This window comes from Cyclopterus lumpus, chromosome 19, assembly GCF_009769545.1.
Source record: "Cyclopterus lumpus isolate fCycLum1 chromosome 19, fCycLum1.pri, whole genome shotgun sequence".
In the NCBI taxonomy this organism is placed as follows: Eukaryota; Metazoa; Chordata; class Actinopteri; order Perciformes; family Cyclopteridae; genus Cyclopterus; species Cyclopterus lumpus.
In genome coordinates this window covers 14,640,148-14,658,352 of record NC_046984.1, presented here as the reverse complement: position 1 = coordinate 14,658,352, position 18,205 = coordinate 14,640,148, and the positions used below count along the sequence as shown (strand labels likewise).

General features: G+C 44.1%; 1 protein-coding gene across 1 annotated transcript in view; it reads right to left on the bottom strand.

The window, feature by feature from the left end:
- LOC117748665 (glutamate receptor ionotropic, NMDA 2C-like) overlaps positions 1 to 17,670 on the bottom strand; it is a 31,350-nt gene extending 13,680 nt beyond the window's left edge. Inside the window, exons 1-7 of the mRNA XM_034558638.1 lie at positions 17,314 to 17,670; positions 16,476 to 16,574; positions 9,130 to 9,195; positions 8,466 to 8,654; positions 7,859 to 8,199; positions 6,885 to 6,999; positions 2,524 to 2,735 (exon numbers count right to left, since the gene is read on the bottom strand). Of these exons, the coding sequence (XP_034414529.1) occupies positions 2,524 to 2,735; positions 6,885 to 6,999; positions 7,859 to 8,199; positions 8,466 to 8,654; positions 9,130 to 9,195; positions 16,476 to 16,574; positions 17,314 to 17,670 (1,379 nt within the window). The remainder of the gene's footprint in view (positions 1 to 2,523; positions 2,736 to 6,884; positions 7,000 to 7,858; positions 8,200 to 8,465; positions 8,655 to 9,129; positions 9,196 to 16,475; positions 16,575 to 17,313) is intronic.
- Between the last annotated feature and the right edge of the window lie 535 nt (positions 17,671 to 18,205).

Sequence of the window (18,205 nt, the reverse complement as noted above, 5' to 3'; positions counted from 1 at the left end):
TCGGCACAGAGAGGTAGGCTCAGCTTTCTGGCCATCATCTGTCCAAAAAAAAAGGGATTTTTTTTTTAATGAGCAAGACAAAAAAAAGTCCTAATCACGCTAAACATCTGCTCCGCGGGGAAGCTGCTCAGACCACACAGCGAGATTAACTGATTGATATAGCAGCAGCCGCTCTCTCCCTCTTCCTCTCGCCCTGTCTGTTGGTCATTGTCCAAATGGGACACGCCAGCCTGAGAGAAAAGGGTGAAAGAGAAACAGAAAGAGGGTAGGACGGGATAACATTGTCCCATGATATGACAGATGACCCGTGTTGGACAGATAAATCTTCTTTACTGGCAATCAATGTGCCATTGCACCCAACAACAGCCGCTACACATCTCTGGCTATAATTAATGCGCCAGCCCATAGTCAGCTTTGCAATCTGCATAACGCATACTGACACGCACACACACATACACACAGATACATGTGGAATCACTGAGGCGAACATGAACATGACATTTACAGGATGAATTGTTTGTTTTCCGTTGTTTGGGTGATTTCAAGGTGATCAATCTGTGCATGTTAAGACATTAAATCTCTAATGATTCAACGCTGGTTGTTGTGGGAGGCTACATGTGAGGCTTGCTGGGTAAAGGCACACGCCAGGCCGACCGTCTGTCGCCCTAGTTTTTTTCGGCGGCACTAAGTCTGCCCGTCTTCTTCTTCTTCTTACAATTTTGGCGGGGAAGTAAATAACTCCGATTGGCTTTTCAGCAAATCCGTGCACGGGAAATGGAGAAACGGAGGTGAGGAAAACAAGCAAACCCCTAAAGTCAAGAGCATTTAATACACTATATACACAATAAAGCATCATGATTAAAGGAACTTAAGATGCATGCATGAATTTAGCATGTGCCGCTGTCATTATTTGAAAATTTGAGGCAGCGGCCAAATGTTGTCTTCTAAAATATTAGATTTTTTTTTCAATATAACGTGGCAAATTGAGCCGGCTGTACCTTTTTGTCACGGTTCTGCTCTCGGGTGAGCAACAAAGCAGAATAAATACAGAGTCCTTCAGCGAAGGACCACGTTAGAAATAGCAAAAAAGAGCGCAGAGAGGAGCCGGTAAAGGTTGAGGTGAACCTTTAAATAAATGACTAAATCAGTGCAGTGAGATGTGCTGGATGCGGCATTAAAGTTGCAGGACGAGTTTAATCTGTTCTTGTGTGATCTTTTTGGTATGCAGAACAATGTGTGCGTCCTCTGCTCCTTCCAAGGATCTATTTATCATGCATGAATGTGAGCGCCACTCTTCTGCTGTGCGAGATTCATTGCGATAATTGAATTATCTTTTTTTTTCTCTGGCACATAATTCAAACTGTTGTTTCTGGGAATCCGGTAAAGTTACTGTCGAGGGGGGAAAAAAAATGAAAGCTTTTTAGAAACCGGGATCTGGTCTCAATAGATACATCCCAAATTATTATTGTCGTAAATTATCAGTGAACACTATCGTGGCAGATCTACAATAATATGTCTATGATCAGGAACACGTTGGCCACCTCAGGTTTTATGCATCGCACTCTCTCTCAAACGTAATTTCAGCACACAAAGGCGCAATACGAGCTTGAATTAGAACGACGAGCTCACATTATTCGTCTCAAAAGACATACGCTATATTCGTTTCGGACAGGATTCCAGAAAGGCCGTCACAGATTTGAAAAGAGAATCACGATTCCCCGTTAGGTTGAAGAATATGTTTTGTGTTTTGTTCCTGCGCTCCCGCGCAAAACAATGAAGCCGAAAGGGTTTGTTTGACAGAGTGCAATTACATTCATGCCAGACTTGTGCTTCTATTATGTGCGTTTGAACATAATGAAGACATTATGTATTCCTGACGAGCGCCAGCAGGAAGTCAGAGGTAATAGCTGGTAAATGGCTGGTTTCTACACGACGCTCGACACCGGAGGTGTGTTTTTTAAAGTCCGCAGACACTCGGCACACACAATTACTCTGCGTTTAATGAAGTGTGGAGGTTTGCAGTGTCTAGTCACAGCAAAACTGGGGCAGAGGATCAGAGAGGGAGGGGGCAGATGTCTGGGTTTCATTTGAAACTTTTGAATACTCTCAACCTGGAGAGATATGTAATGCAATGTGTTTTTTTTCTGAACTAAAGAAGCCAACATGTGAATGTTGTCTCAACGCACCGGGCATCCTAACAACTAACATACCAGCGCAATGCTTCTGCTACAACAATTTTCAAAGCGCCATCCCAAAATCCTCCATAGATTGCAACCAAGGCTCAAGTAGAGCCATGGAGTTGAAATCTGCCAATAAGTAACCAAAATGATGAACTTGACCAACATTCAACGCCATATTTGAGTCCTTGACAGTTGTCGATAGCCCAAACAGTCCCATTGTGTGTGTGTGTGTCATGTGTCGATCATTTTGTGCAGATGTGACCAGCTGTGTGTGTGTGTGTGTGTGTGTGTGTGTGTGTGTGTGTGTGTGTGTGTGTGTGTGTGTTTGCGTCGCCGCGTGCACCTCTCTGTGCGATTGGACTGGCGCCGGCAGGGCACCGTGTTGCGGACGCATGTGCCGGTGCCCGGGTCCACGTTCTCCACCATGACGAAGGGATGCTCCTCCAGCGTGGCCACGGTCAGGTGGCGGTCATCGGACACCTGCTCCAGGAAGCTGCCGTATCGAGGCCAGACCGGGTAGCGGACCTGAAGGATCCCTCGAGCGTACGTACCCACCTGAGGAGGGTGAAAGCGAGAGGCAGAAAAACTTGAGCGTCACCGTGTCTGAATGTCGTCTTCGAGCTTCTCTGCACACCTGTCTCGTCTTTCCTTTTCCTTCACAGGACGAACGATTTTCTTATTACTATCTTTTTACTATTTTAAAATAGGAAATTTGCATGTGCTGACCTGGAGGAAGAGGATTAAAAGATGAAAGAGGAGTAGAGTTCATTAATGCATGAATGAGGAGACTTAAAAGTGTTTGAGTCAAGACATTTTGAAGACAAAAAAAAAAAAGCCAGACGATAAAACAAAGAGCAAACTGACTGCATGACATTAATAATACATCCCAGAATGTGTCACTTTCAATCTGTGTTCATTTTGTTGACTTATTATTTAATAATTAACTGGGGGGGTGTTTACCTGAAAAAAACTAATTGAAATGGGATCTGTTCAAGCAATTAGTGCCATTTATTATTATCTGTGTTTCTGTCTTTTGTTTGTTCAAAATATTGGCTTTTGTAGAACTTTATAAATGTCATGAATAACTATAAATAAATAGTATACATTTGGATATCTAGAGTGCCACCATTCCCAGTTTTTGGTGGGCTGCCCAGATAAGCCAATCAGATTTGGCTCCCCTTACTATGTCACATGTTGCTCATTAGCATATACTGCCCCCTCCCCATCTGAGTATGGGGGGGGGGGGGGGCAACATACATTTTTTGGGGAGCCAATCAGAGCATGCATATTCTCACAGAAAGTATGAGAGAAATTATGCAAACATGGCCTATTAGAAACCCCCCAAAATTACAAATAAAAAAAAATAAAAAAAAGAGTATGAACCTGAAAATAAGCATGAGATGTCTCCTTTAATAAAGGGAAAAACATGCCGTAAAATTGTGGTCACGAAAAAGTTTTTCAATATCAGAAGGAGCAATGTTTGTACCAGAATCGCTGTATGATGTCACAACGCACAATGAATAATCCCGTCGATGTCGGCACTGAACTCAGTGAAACCCTCTCTCTCTCTCTCCGTGAGAGTCAGCACTGTTTGTCACATCAGGCCCATCTAATGAGCCGCTCCAGCGTTGACTTACTGCTCGTGAAAACTCGCTCCCTCTCAGCTTTAATGAAACCGTTTTTTTTCATACCGGCTCCTTGATTCGTTCTGCTCGCTCACACTAACGTTCCTCCTTCGTCACACGTGGATGAAGGTGTACACAACCGTGCGTGAAGGTGTACACAAGACGGCGATTTTGTTCTCTCTGCGCCATCCGTGAGTGACGGAAACGCAGAGAAAAGATCAGTCGTTTCAATCTGTCTTCAATGGGATGTTTCGGCCCGTCATGGAGGATCTTAAGCAAGAAGCTCTGTCATGCACACTCTGTTGGGGAGCTGCCAAAGCGGTTATTGATTATTCCATATTGGGTTTAAAGCACACTGTGGGGCTCTTGGAATTAATGAACTAATACTTCGTGCTTGAAATCAAAGAAAGTGCATTATTAGATGACTTTTATTTCTGTATCTGCTTTAGGACGACATATGAAAAATGGCCCAAATCAGATATAGAGAATATATATTTATATATATACGATTCCATGAGATTAATTCTCTCTCTCTCTTTCTTATGAGTCACATTTGCACAAAGTTGTTGGATTTGGGCCACTTTGGCCTGCAGTTTGAACGTAGCCGGAAAAGTGTGAACCACAAATCTGTGCTGGAGGCTCAGGAAAAGCACTTATATTACAGACATTGACTTTATTGATGAGGATGAATTCATTTTTTTTTTGCGAAATTGTGTTCACCGTTTGTGTGTTAAACATTTTGACGCAATGTTTTATGAGAGCGAGGATATCAGTCCCTTATTCTTCGTGATACTTTCCCCCCCAATTAATTTAAGACGAAATGTCCCAATTCTTTTTGAGTTCATTGGAGGGTTATTCAGATCGCCCGCTGTGCAAGGTGTGGGGACCGGCTCCTAATTAAGAATTGGAGAATTTCAGAGTGTGACGAGGCTCTTTCTTCTCATCAGACCTGTGCAGCTAATCCAGAATGACCCTCCCCTCCTCTCTCGTTTCCCCGTGGCCGCTCGCATCCGGCTCTAAACTCCATCGCTGGCCTCCGGGGCGACGCAGGGAGTCATTACTGAAGGCTCTTCTGTGACAGAATGAGCTCCCCCACTTAAATCAGGACAGCAGAGTCCCTCTGCGAGCTAAAAAAAACCCCACCTCTTCAGACCACATCGCAGCAACTTTTGCTATTAAAAACAACAAAATGTTGCACTGAGCATGACGTGATTTGTTTAGAAGGGTTACGTTTCCAATTGTGGATGATATCTCGCTCTGATCTCCTCGGCGGTTTGACTCGTTTCACGATGGCCGGGAGGTTTCATTTCATTAGAAATGTAATTTATTTTGAATTCAGAAAATGGTTAAGAAGCGCGTGCTCATTCATAAATAATAATAATCCACTATTAATAGCAGGTGCAGTCTATTTATGTGCGAGTAACTGCATTTGCCATTTCAGAACGAAAGCCTTGTGTTTATCCACAGAAACAAAGTGCTGAGTTAAAAATAAATATAAACTTGTTTCATGTCTGTGGCGTGTTTTATACATATAGACATCGAAACTGTATTGATGTTGCATGTATGATGTCAAAAGGTCTCCTCTTTTATTTGTGCTGCTCACACAGGAAGTGGCCCTCATATCTCCACATTTTGATCCACAAGTTGTTCTCAAACTGTTGCATATTCAAACATCCAGCTTCCCAGGACCCTCACATTCTCACAAAACAAACCTTTCATGGAGGTTAAAGGTTTGTTCACATCTTTTTATTCACTGTGTTAATTCTCCAAGTGGAACGAGTAAAGGTGAGAGAAACAAGAAAAGAAACAACGTGGGTCTTTCCTGCCCAAAGTGTCACCCAGTAGCACCCTTCGGAAAAAAAAAATGCTGAGGAACGACGACGGTGTGTTAAACTGTGTCACAATGGAGGACTTGAACATAGCAAGTTCACTAAAAACCTGTCGGGCGACGCGAGGAGGAGTGGAAGAACGCATAAGGGGAGATGTGAGAAGGATCCACCGATTTTAGACGCTTGTTTTTTAAAGTGTCGATGGTGTTTTTCACCACACACCTGCAGCTTCACCTGAACACGAGGAGGACACAATGAATGGATGGAGTGTTGAGATCTAGACACACACACACACACACACAAACCAAAACCTCCACTTCAGCACCATTACATGTCTATATTCATAAACACACACACACACACACACACACACACACACGCGCGTACATGCGTACATACACACACACCAGCCAGGAGGTGACATTGATAAAGTAGGTTGGTCTTTCAAGGCCAGAAATAAATGAGTTCAACTGTAGCTGCGAGATTACGTTCAGGTCTCTCTGTTTAGTCGCACGTTTTTTTCGATACACCCTCAGGCTTTGAAAAGTGTGTGTGTGAGTCTGTGTGTGTGTGTGTGTGTGTGTGTGCGCGTGTGTGTGTGTGTCAATGAATCAGGAGTCAGAGAAGGAAATGGCTTCAACAGGAAACACGCGGACGCAAAGCGTTGATTTGAATTTCCGCCAACACTCCGACCTTCAGATATATAATTTATTGGTGACGTTCGAGATCAATTGTTCGAGAATTGAGTTTTTAATACACCCACTTTCCCCTCCACTAGCCTTTTCTATTCTGCTTTTTTTCTAAAATACATCGTGAGATCTCCACCCCAACAGGCATAATCGTGTTGCAGATATTGTTGCAGATATTCCAGATATCTAGCATGCTTAAATATTGTTGACCAATAAGAGCTCGGGAAAAAAAAGGGTTGATTATAAACACTGCGAATACTTCGGCAAACATTTAATGGTGCCAAAATACAAAAATGTAAACAAATATTCCGAAAAAAAACCATTGAGCGCATATGGAGGTCAGCGTTTTGCTCAGGAGGTCAATATGACATCTTCTCATCAATATTTGGCCTCCGTACAAAAATACATAACAACCAGACACGACATGGCCAATAGGTGTTTACAGTCACTACTGAGGTTTCTCTTAAGCCGGTTCCCCTAAAGCCCTAAAGCCTAAGTCCATAATGCATTTGAGCCCTCTGTAAATGCATTATTATAACAGGACAAACACTCTTATTGTACCTTGTCCCAGAGTCGGTCTCGGTCCAGAGCGACGATGACCATGGAAGGATTGGAGAGGAAGCCTCGGTTGTTGAAGGACAGATCTTTCCTCTCCCACGTCACGTTCAACATGTGCCTGGAACCCACAGAGACAGGAAGCAGACTCAGACGTACGTAGCTTTTAAGGCAATCAACGACGTCGATTCCCGCATACCTCGCAAATCTGCATATGCTTTAACACAGATAAACACACGCGATGAACAACCTTCCTAATTGAACCTAAAGCTTCCGCTGTGGGGCTTCACGCAACGAGGGAGACTGGAAGTGGCTCATTAGGGGATGAGACAGGCAGTGTTCCCACTGAGTGATTTCGCTGCCTGTTTAAGGTGTACATCCTTGACAGACTGGTGCGATGAATAATGAATCCAGGTCAATTTGCATTTCAGAACACGTGAAAAAAAAAGAAGAAAATACTTTAACTTCGTGCCGTGCGCCTGAAAAAGTTGCGCTCTTCTGTTTATGCACTCTTAATAGGAATGTGTCTCATTGCACACCTAAATCCCGCATTATGCTGCAGCAAACTGCATCATATTTTTTTGGAGGGGGGGTTTCCCAGTTACCGCTGCATGCTCGAGGACCTCCCGTGGTTTGCGGTGATTCACGTTTTTTCTCAAAAAACACGCCTGTTTTATAATGCACGGCTCTTAACCGGCCAATAGGGGCCTACTACCCTGCGCCCACAGTGGTGGGGGAGGGGGGGTAATAGAACAACCAGACAGCTCGGTGAGTTTTGTGCATTGTTTGACGACTTTGAGCCGATTGCTCGCATACGTCGCCACTTTGAGTTTGTTTTTTTATGACGCAGAGCCCATTAGTGTCTCGACGGGGCGTCAGCTTGTCGGTTGTATTCATCCAATCACACAACACAGCAGTGGACGTTGTCGACGCTCTAGGGGGGGGGATTAATTGTGATTACTGCCAATAGTGTGACTCACCTGAACAGAGTGTTGTTGTCTGAGTGTTGAGCCAGCTTGTTGCAGTCGCCGTGCCCCTCAGGAATAAACCCGTACTGATTCTTGAAGCTCTCGGCCCCTAAAGCTACAATGGCGACGCCCTCCCTCACTCGCTGCCTCAAGCTCTTACTCCACTGGTCCGTAATCACACCAATGACACCGATCGGGAAGCTGACAGGTGGAGGGCTGTCGGGGTTGCCGACGGCCTGACTGGTGAGCATCCAGATGTAGCCCGGCCCCAGCAGGCCCACCTCAGCTCCCTGTCGAAACAAGTACTGCGCCTCCTCATAGGAGCAATACGCCATCAGCACCTGAGAATCCACCTGCAGACGGGAAATGAAAGAGGAAGCACAGCCTGAACATGCGGCACTGCTGCAGGTCATCAAGAGCCTGTAGCACCAGATGTTCCTCTGGATAAACTTCAGCTTAGAAAGTTTTTGCTAAGCGGAGATTCAAGCAAAAAATACACACAATTAAAAGATACAGATTGCATGGAAGTTCATACATTGACATTAGTTGTGCTGGTTAACATATTACACATTTAAATGTGGAAATATGGTTGACATGTCTGACTTGACCCTTGTTTCACCTGCTGCAGCATGCGCTTTGTCCTCGCGTCATTCGCCCCGACGGACATTTCCAGAGTCAAGATATCCTGTAGATTCCACAGGAAATAGGAGGTATCTGTGTACGACTCGATTATATCTACAAAGGTGTCGTAGCCCGGCAGCAAGCTGGTTATCACTGCGAACTCGCCCCAGTCATACTCCTCCATTAGCTGAAACAGGGATAGAAATAAAGATGTGGAACAACAATATATATATTAAAAAATAGATATAGATATATACAACAACTGCTGTCTCCTGTTTCCAATGTGTATTCTTCATGAAAGTGGCATCAATCAAGCTAGAACGTTTTTAAAAAACCTTATTTGACAACAAAAAAAACCCATTTAATCACCAATTTCTTGTCAACTTCTTTGAACTAAAATAATCCCGTCGACTCACAAAAACATTGTGACATTAAGCTCTCTGATCTCACGATAATTATTCGTACAATCTTTCATAACTACAGATTGTATTAGTTTGTGGAAATCGGGCCAGAACTTTCAGATCGGGGATTCCCCGCTGATTGTTGTCTCTACATCGTGTTCATCAGCCTGAGAGGTCCCACTTGTCAGACTTATAACCATTTGGTATCACAACCCAAAAAAATAGGTGTAAATGAGGTCACAGTAAAAAGCTTCTCTGTACCTTGAACATGCTGATAATCTGCTGCTCTAGTGACGCTCCCATCTGTAGGAAGGAGGATCCCTCAGCCTGTAAAGAGAGTTGCAATGAGGTCAAAGGTCAATGGTTTTGCTCAAAGAGGCTTCAGAATGGATGTTTGCGGTAACAGGGGCTTTAAAACGGTTTCTCGACACTGAAATACAGTTTATTCTTCCCTATGCTGCCATGCTGACTTTTATCCCATGCATTTCATTCAAAAGTTGTATGAAAAACAACAAATGCATTATGAGTTACGATGTGGTTTCATGGGGAAATATCTTGAATAAGTCGGCAAACGAACATCCGAGTAAAATGTACAAGGTTTGTCAAATTAACTCATCTGCTGTTCCTCATTTTTGCAGCAACTTTGACATTGTTACTGCTGCATAAGTGATACTTACTTGCTTATTGGACACAAAAAAACACATTATCATGATAACAGTTATTGTAGTGGTAAAGTTTAATCTAAATTGAAGTCATGACACAGTGGAACGGCCTTCTGGATTCAATTAATTTGTGAAAAATGGGGGAAAAAGGAATGTACTAAATGTTAAATGAGCTGAGCTTGGATAATGGCGAATTAATCCGCTTTATGAAATGTTGAAACATTCTTCATAGATATCTACAAGATCCTAAAAATCGTCATTGGAAAGGTTAAACAATTAAAAATGGTTGTGATGGATAAAACACACTTGCAACCTATAGCAACAATGAGGCAGATGCTGGTATAAGAAACGGTCACCATGAATACTCATAATAGTTTCCACCTTTGTTATCGCTCATGTTTAAAGACAGAGCTTTTTGATATTTTGCCTTTTTCTGGTAAAAGTGTCTCCGTCCTGCTGCTTTTTTTTCTGTCAAGAACGGGTGGTCCAATGGTTGCACGTGTCCGCGTCTATTAGCTACATTAGCATAACTACGTACATGTGTTGACAGATAAGATGGACGTTATGAGAGCCCGCTGAACCCATGTCCTTCAAATAGCATTATAATAAAGTAGGTTACAGGCATGAGATGGGGAGGACGATTGGAGAGGGACTGGATGAAGACCCAAAGAGCAGAAATGATCAACTGATGAAGAGAGATCTTTTTTTGTAAGTTGGCAGTAACCTTTAACCTTCAATGAGACGTCCGCTAGCAACGCTAAGACAAAGAAAGACATCCAGGGGTGAACGGCAAAACCAAAAACCCTTTTACCAGATTAAACTGAAACCCACACAAGATGTCCCTGCCTTTTTTGAGATGGGACTGTAATGAAGATCCAAAGGACTGTACAGCTGACTGCGAGTCACGAGTGGAGCTCTGATGTAAGCAGGTGCAACACCATTGCAGGACTTTAGTACGAGTAATATTCAGAATTTGATTCGATAATGGACCGGGAGCTGGTGCAAGAAGGAGAAGATCGGGGGCAATCTTTTTATTTATTTATATTTTACAGCTGTACACTGTTCAGCAACATGATTCACTAAGTGGAGACTTGGAAGTCCTGGAAGTTTAAATCACAGTGGCACACATGCTTGAAGAGAGAAGTCATGCATGAGAGGCTAAAGCAAGGAGAGCGAGGGAGGGAGATTTGGGACCAGGTCTCCGATCTCCTCAATCTGTTCTGGTCTCAAGAGGTGACGAACTGTCACATCTCCTTCCTGTTGTTCTTTTCCTCTCCCATAAGCTCAAAAAGGCTCAAAAAGCCCCGGAGAGCTGGTGAAACTCGAGGAAACTGCAGGAACATCACATCGTCGCTCAGTTTTTTTACCAGTTTTTATCTCTGTCTGAGCTTGTTTCAGACTCACCTCCGGAGGCTCGAACTCCAATAGACCACTGACTGGGCGGTGCACCAGAATAGCTATAAAAATAGCAGAACCACAACCACTGAATAAATAAAAGTAACGGCTCTGGCAGCCCCGGTTCACGATAGCGGAGACAGTTCAGAAAGGAAGAGGCCCTGTATTGGTGTCACGTGGGTTTCAGCAGGTTATTTCACTCCATAATATTCCATATATAGTCACTAAAGTAAATATTGGACCTATTTTTCACAAGCTACATATCTTCCAACTATTCTGACATTGAAATAAAAATTTTCGAACACAAAAATGTACTTTGTTTGAGACCTTTCTCTGTCAATACAAATACAACCCACTCTTTTTGTATCCATCCACAAAACAAATGGAGGGACGTGGTGGACAGGCCATGACCACGTCCATTTAGGAAGCAGGAAGTGGACCGCATTAAAACCATTGGCGTAGCTTTTAACACGCTGTCTTTGTGATCGACCACTTTTAGACCAGAGGTGTTGAGGTGTATCATTTCAAGAGGTGTAAATCAATTCCAATTAGTTTTGTCTGAGCTATTAAACAAGCAAATAATGTAGTGACCTCCCTCGGGCCAATGAGTGTTTCTTCATCCAATTAGCAACATCTTAAATTGTGAAAAATCAAAAGAGCAAATGTGACGAAAGACATCGCCTTTTGCCTTCTCGAGCAAGAATTACAACAAAAGTACCTTCTTTTTTTTCGCGTCTAAATAACACGCCGCACCCCCTCCCCCTCATTGTCTTCCCAGCCGCCTTGTTCTCGCCACCTTGGCGGCGAGGCAGTCACACACAGAAGCAATTAGCAGTCCTACTGCAGGAGCGTATGGTAATGTGACAGCAAGATGGCGGACATGGTGCTTGCTCACACTCTCGTCTCCTCCTCCTCCTCCTCCTCCTCCTCCCCATCGGGGGAGGTCAAGCAGGAAGTGGGGTCGCACACACAGATGCTCAATCGCGTCGCGTGGACTCGGATACATCGATGTCACTCTTCCTTCTTAGAAATGTCCAAATGGAAGCTTCCATCTCCAGCGGGGTTTTGCATTAAAAGCCAATTTGTACAAATGTATTTGAGTTAGCGGCGTGGAGGGTGTTTCTGCTGGTTACTGCTTTATGTGGTCCGCACAGAGCACGTAGAACTCATACAGGAAGAACTCAAACAGAGTTTGTGTACATTTTTTTGGGGGTGTTTTACTTCATAAAATATTCATACTGGTAGACTAATTTAACTGTTTTTAGGTTGTAGTGTATAGTTTCTTTATTTGCCCCAGTCAGTTCAGTTTGTTTTTTGTCATTAAAGCCTCAGTTATGTTCTGTTTAGTTGAGGAACTCTGATAGATATTTAGTAAATTGTTTGTTTCATTGTTGGGGGAATAAAAACCCACCTGAGACTGCTCGGCCAGCTCAGTTCCTCACAAACTAATGACAAAGTTAGGGGAACTCCAAAGCCGTGAAAGCTTGCGCTAAAAGATGTCATGGCAGTCTGTCAAATAGTTGTTGAGATATTTCAGTCTGGACCACAGGAGCGGATCGACCGCCCTAAAAAAACCGACATCCACAGGGCACGTTGCTGGAAATGGCTCGGAAAGAAAAGGTCAAAGTTGATCCTGACTTCAGTCCCCGTGGCTCGATCGTTAAAAACACTGATTGACACAGCGTAGTGAAATGGAAAGACACCCTGCGTTAATACATGTATCTCGAAGCCTTGGAACATAACGTAAAAAAAAATGGAAAGTCAAGATTTATTTTGCAAAATGTTTGCAGAACAGATTAATGTTGGACCCTGGAGGGAAGCCTTCCGCCCTGGATATACAATAAAAACACTATCTACATTATTAGCAGTTCGACTGACCACCTTATTGAAATTATTAGGCCACGTGTTTTTATTCCCAGCGATTAAAAAAAAACAATTTCCAGTGGGAATACTGTGCAGCGAATCAGGGCTTCTCATGACCTGAAAGAAGAAGGAGAAAGCGGGTCAGTCTGGCCACAGAAAGACCCCCCACCCTCCAAATAAGAAACTACAGAGTGCGACCGTAGACCGCAGCCAGGACCGAGATTCTAACTCCTGAAATATAATCTTCTACCGACAGCATAAAATTGTAATACATGGTTTTATACACTGAAATGCTCAGTACCAACAACTTTCTTTGCTTCAAAAGTCATCTCGCGCACACTTAAAAGGTACATTGTGTTCCTGTTTACTGGCAAACACACAAAGCTGTCGGCTTTGTTTATTCCAGACTTGCATGCTCGTCCACAACCACCATCACACAATATTTGATGTTTGTAACTGTGATGAACACAAAAAAATAAAATGGTTTCGGAGTGATCAAACATTCACCTCACGATAATGGATACGAGTTGCCATCTGTAGGTAAATCTTCTCAAAATGTCTCACAGTGGTCATAAAATATGATTTATTACAACCTCATTATTTAACAAATTCCACTGGTTTTACAGTAGCCCCAATGTTCTTTTATAAGTCCTGTGAACATATTTTATCTCCAAAATCTCAGCCTTATTTGAAGCTTGGTAATGAGACTTTTTTTTTTTTTTTGATAGTCCAGTGTTGAAATGACGACGTTGGTTGAAAATCCTGTGTTTTTACAAATATTTGTTGCTCTGCATTTACAGCAGCAGGTTGGTGTGTGTATAAGACGATAAGTTCATTGTAATTTCAGTCTTTTCCTCACATTAAGAAAATATACACATACACTGTCTATATACTTCAATGCACTTTTTTAATTACTTTAATGCACTTTTTATATACTTTAATGCACTTTTTGCATTCCCTCGATCCCGGGACGTTTTAATGCTACAGCACACAATTATATGCTTAGACAATAGTGTGCTTCAGACCTGCCTGACGATAAGAAGAAAATCCCTGCCACCATAAGAGAGGTGGCTGATAGATGTCTATGGTTTTGTGATATACGTTCAAATATCACATATTGGTGCAACGTTTCTTTTTGGCCGTGTCATGTTTGAGCAAACCAGAACAACACAAAAGACAACACGCTCCAAACCTCTGATTTCCAACTCCTCAGAGAGATGCATCAGTTACTTTCTTTCCGGGCCCTATTGAACCGTCTTTATGCCGTTACTCAGCCGTTACTCGCACTCTCATTTCCTCCTCTTTGCCTCGGCGTGATGTTCGTGTGCGCCGTCTGACAAAAGACTCACTTCCTCTCCTCCCTTCAATCTTTTCATCTTTGTCTCAATTCCCTCCTTCCTTGTTGTTTGCCATAGAGAGATCACTGAGACAGGAACCATAAATAGGCGGCTCGGGCAGGGTGCTGCTTCTTTTTAAACCCACCATCAAAGATATTCATCGTCATCAGGCTATTGATAATCAAGTACTATTGAGCTCTTTTATCCCCTAAGAGAATCATGCACTCACACGTATGTCTTTCTCCATCCCATCCACCTGTCCCATTGTGCCAGACACCTCTGACGGGCTTCTTTTTTTTTCTCCTCCTTGCTGACAACAAAGGAGTACATAAGAGAGAGAAAGAGAGCGAGGTGGGGGGTGCGAGGAGGAGGGCTGAATGAGGCCTTCGACAGGCAGGCCTCAGAGGAGAGTGCTTTACTCTTTGTGCTATATAGAGAACTGTCACTCAACACGTTGGGCTTGTCAGACAAACGGTCGCTCTGTATGAGAGATAGCGTCCCATCTGTGCATTTGTCTTTTGTCGCTGTCAAGCGGAGAGGTTAAATAACCCGACGCGATCGGCTCTGCAAATTACAAACCCGAGATTGTTGATAACTGACAAACTTTGCACCAAATATTTTGTAGGTTCAGAGACACTTTACACGTTGGAAGAACTGCCGATCAAAAGCACGTCTCGGGTTAAAGTGAAGCGTCAATGTGAGGTGAAGAAGCAGCGACAGTTAGCAGGGGGGTTATGCAAGGCAGCTAAACAGAGGAATACAAGGAAAAGACGAGTGAATGGTTTGGATTTTTTTGGGGTGAATGATGAGAGCTGTGTGGGTGGGGGGTGGGGGGGTCTTCAGCCTCCTGAAGGGTCTAATTAACAGTTTAATGGGGGTCCTGGAGTTTGGAGACGGCAGAAAGGAGAACAAGGCCTCTTGCTTCCAGCCACAATCTTAATGGAGTCAGCCGGCGCACAACAGAGCCCAAAGAAAAGTGTCAAAGAGTAAAGGTGATGGCGAAACTGGAGAGGCTTGTGGGAAATGTGGAAAGGAGGGTGAAAATGAGACAAGGTGAGAAGTGGACGGAGAGTTGGAAGACGGAGAAGAAAAAACAGACGAGGAAAGGAAAAGAAAGAAGTGACAAGAATGACTATTTCACTCGTGAAAAGAGGGAAGCGAGACGTATCAGTGAGACAGTGAAACACTGCCTTCAGGCAGCTGTCAGCCGAGCTTCATCGGAGCATCTTTCTCCTCTCTCTGTCTCTCGCTCCCTCACTCTGCCTCCAAAGTACAGCAAATAAATCACCCTCCCGCAGCTACAACTCCTCCCGTTTAATACCCATCTATGACGTGACATCTGCAGATACCTTTCGATTAATAGGGAGCTGATAAAGACGACGCGCTATAAGGTTTACAAAACGTCGCCAGGGGGGGCGAGATCCAGGCGGCTACGGCTTTCTATTCGTTTTTGATGCTTCTTGCGGTGGATAGGTGTAGGAATGCCTCCCTGTGTGTGTGTGTGTGTGTGTGTGTGTGTGCGTGCGCTCTAATATGTGAGGGTGTTCATTTGCATGTGTCTTCCTACGTGTGAGAGTTGGCTCTATAAATACGAGGTGTTGATGATGGTAGTTAAGCAATTAAAGGAAGGAAGGGGGAGACGGGCGGAAAGCATGGAGCGCGAGAGGAAGAAGGGATGAAGCCATTTTGCAACTCAAAAAAGTAGAGAGAAAGTATAGATGAATCCGTCTGGTGTCATCAATCTCCGTTTCTACCGTCTAACGACACAGCTCACCGCTCTCCATCTCCCTTCATCAACGAGATACATGTTAAATCATAGCAAGGAAAAATACCTGCCGCTTCTTCGAGAGCGCCGGGGTGATTTATTGAGGCGTAGATCGCCGGTAGCGTTTGTCTCCCCTCTCGCAAAAAAGTTTTCCTTCCCACAACTCAGGGGAGCTGATGAGGGTCGATGGCTGCAGTCATCGCTGATAATTCACGGATCTGTATCCGCTCACATCCAAATATGTGCATGCAGCGAGTTGCCTGCCAAAGTAGGTTTCACCGCTCTGACCTACTTAAGTTGTTTTAAGCAGAATGTCGCCGGTGTAGAAGAGTAACTGACTAAAACAGGAGGCTGCTGCTGCTGACGGTGTTTACATGACAGTTTGTTGTTCGCCTTGTTAATAGAATCTGTTTTTTTTTTTCTTGGGTCCTAAATTGTACTGTTTGTGTCAAATGTTGCACCGACACCACTTTGTGCTTGTGTGTGTGTGTGTGTGTGTGTGTGTGTGTGTGTGTCATCACCATGACAGACTGCTCCAGCTCTGGCTCAAAAGACGGGGCTCATTATTATTTTTTTTGACTGTACCTTGTACGGTATGACGACTGCAGAGCCGCCGCTGATGCCCACGATTGGCAGCGCTGTCTGAGTGGAGAGGAAGTCCAGGATCTGCGCCACTTCTGCCACCTGAAGACAAAGCAGACCGATGCAGTGTTGTGCCCAAAGAACATTGTCCATTTTTTTTTTTTTTTTACGGCACCATTTTTGATCAGGCAGTACAGTTAGGGTCCTTAAAATCAGATTCAATTCTCACACTTTATTATTGCCATGTCAAACCAAAATGAGGCTCAAATTTGATCAAAATGATCATTTCTAATTTTAAACTTTCAATCTGAACTTTTAAGACAACATGGAGGAGAAGTCCCTAAATGCTTTAGCGATGTTTTTTAATGAGTGGGCCCCGTTTTGTTTGTACGTGTCCTGCAATACACATTCCTGCCAATGAGTTCACGCTGACTGATCTACAGGTGAACGTAAAACACTAAGAACAGTGTTAAAAGGACTATTTACATTTTGCCTTTACATTACATTACAGGGTTAAGTGTCTTGCTCAAGGACACATCGACTAGGGCGGGGATTGAACCGCCAACCCCCTGGACCTGCAAACCACTGACGATTCATGTCACTTGTCCTCCCTTTACAAACCGAAACTAAACCAACACCATAATTTAATTTGAGCGAAGATGTAAAAGCTTGGCATCTCAATTAGTTCTACTTTGCAACCCTCTTTGGGATTTAAGCCGTGAGGACGGGTACTTTTTGTACATCAAAATGTCGTCTTGAACAGCTTTAGGTGAGTCGGATGTGACTCTGGAGAGGATGTTTTTTATCAGAAAACCCCAAAAATGCAGAAAATCCCGTTCACCTGAGCGTCGGCCCCGGAGCCCACGTCATCCTCGAACACCACGCCGTGGAGCTTCTCCATCGCCATGGTATCGCAGAGGCGCGTCAGCAGGTCTCGGGGGTTGGTGTCGTTGACCAGCACGGTCACGGGGCTGACCACGATGGGCAGGTCGACAAAGTTTTCCCCGCTGAGACGACCTCTGACCTCATTCTGGTAGCTAGAGCCACTGAAGACCACAGCCACGTTGATGGATGGGTGAAGGAGGAGCGGCCGGGCCTGCAGGGGGAGCGGGGAGGAGAGGAGGAGGAGGAGGAGGAAGAGGAAGAGGAAGAGAGGAGGCCAAGGAGAGGGAGGAGGATGTCCCGTGGGAATGGCCATGTTGGCAGCCTACTGCCTGGAAAAGAGGGGTATAAAAAGAGGGCGAGAGAGGATGAGAGATCGAAGGGAAAGAGAGCAACAGTCAAACATAAAAGCTGCTCTACTTTTATGATGTTTTGGACATAATTCATCATCATCCGTCTGTAAATAGTCATCCCTTATTTCTCTGGTCTGTCTCTCTCTCTCTCTCTCTCTCTGACCCTTTTGTATGACAGTGAATACAGGGCTAATACTGTTGTGTCATGGGGAAAACTGTGTGTGTGTGTGCGTGTGTTTGTGTGTGTGTGTGTGTGTGTGTGTGTGTAGGTGTGTGTGTGTAGTTTATGCAAGTATGCATGCATGTAATTCTCCATAATCCAACCCCAAGTGTCATGACTGTAATTACCTCTCCATCTCTGATTCAGCAGACACACACACACACACACACACACACACACACACACACACACAGGATGCCAAAGCTGTCACACAGGTCCTCGACCCTGACCGGGATTACATTACATTAAATTACTTCAACCAGCCTCGCTGCGCGTGT